General features: G+C 32.8%; 1 protein-coding gene across 1 annotated transcript; it reads right to left on the minus strand.

The window, feature by feature from the left end:
* Positions 1–209: 209 nt before the first annotated feature.
* LOC124918719 (chaperone protein dnaJ 20, chloroplastic-like) lies at positions 210–900 on the minus strand. The gene is made up of 2 exons (XM_047458771.1): positions 452–900; positions 210–365 (listed from the first exon to the last, which is right to left on the minus strand). Exons 1-2 carry the CDS (start codon positions 881–883, stop codon positions 210–212), a joined length of 588 nt encoding a protein of 195 aa, XP_047314727.1. The 5' UTR covers positions 884–900.
* Between the last annotated feature and the right edge of the window lie 429 nt (positions 901–1,329).

Raw genomic sequence — 1,329 nt, forward strand, 5'->3', positions numbered from 1 at the left:
GCGAAAAAAAGAAATTGAATATTGTATCTCAAATAAGAATCATACTTGTCAAATAACTAATATTAGTTATTTTGGTTTGTATATTTCTAAAATTTCAGAATAGCTGAACTACAAAGAATCATAATTAGTTAATCACTTAATCTCATCTCATATGACAATCATCAATCATCATCTTCTTCTTCTTCCCTCAGCCTGAAGATGAACCCTAATCATTCCTCCCTCTGCCTTCTCATTCTCGCTCCCCATGTCAAATTCTCAGACCTCTCTTCTTCCTCCTCCTTCCTACGCACGTTTCTTCTCATACCCATCTCCCATAATTGCATCTGCCATCGATTCCTCCATTCCCTGTTGTTATTCATCATACCCTATTGTTTTCAAATAAGTTATAAACTCAATTACCCATTTAAGTAAGATCATAACTTTATCATCAAAACCCAAATTCTAAAAGTACCTCATCAGACTGACAACGGTTTCTTGAAGAGAAAGACAAGTGAATCCCTCTCATCATATCACAATCATACATAGCCCTCATGCCAGGATCCGAAAGCGTCTCATAAGCTTCATGTACCCGAATAAATCGCTCCGTATATTCCTCAACCCGATCCGCCGGCGATACATCAGGATGATACTTTCTCGCTAATTGCTTGTACGCTTGTTTTATCTCTACGGAATTACATTTCTCCGATATGCCTAAAAGCTCGTAGAAACTCGGGATCGATACCGAACTTACATTACCGTTGTTAATGGCGGCCCGGATCACTCCCCTTCTGTTCCGGGTCGGAAAGCAGATTCGGTTGGGTTGAAGGGATGAAGAAGAAGACGACGACGGGAGGGTAGAAAAGGAAATACCACTTCTTGATATCACCGAATAGCTGCTCGACATCTCTCTATTTGAACACGGTTTTTTATTTTATGTAAATAGCTGAATTTGATCATTTCTCTTCCTTTCTATATATATATATATGAATAGAGAAAATTGACTTAACCTAGGATTAGTTTGATTTAACCTTTTTTTAAAGCTTATTATTTAATTGGTAATAAAAGGGGTTACAAATAACTTATTTGTAATATAGGTGCTTAAGCCAAATCAAACAGTGGCATTTATATTGTTTAAAACAAAATTATTGAAATCATTTATGTGATTATTTAAATATTAGAATTTATTTTAAGAAAAGTAAATATTTAAAGAGTTTTAATATATTATGATAATATATTTAACATGTGTTTTTATTACACTAGTTTAAAAAAATAAAAAATAAAAAAATAAATATTTAAAGAGTTTTAATATATTATAATAATAAATTTAACGTGTGTTTTTATTAGAGGTAT

This window comes from Impatiens glandulifera, chromosome 1 (genome assembly GCF_907164915.1).
Source record: "Impatiens glandulifera chromosome 1, dImpGla2.1, whole genome shotgun sequence".
NCBI lineage: Eukaryota > Viridiplantae > Streptophyta > Magnoliopsida > Ericales > Balsaminaceae > Impatiens > Impatiens glandulifera.

Bases quoted from the DNA above. Each gene is read 5' to 3' on its own strand.
- LOC124918719 (XM_047458771.1), bottom strand. From the start codon at position 883: ATGTCGAGCAGCTATTCGGTGATATCAAGAAGTGGTATTTCCTTTTCT. The intron at 366-451 runs GTACTTTTAGAA...TGAAAACAATAG, and splicing joins ACCGTTGTCAGTCTGATGAG to GGTATGATGAATAACAACAG.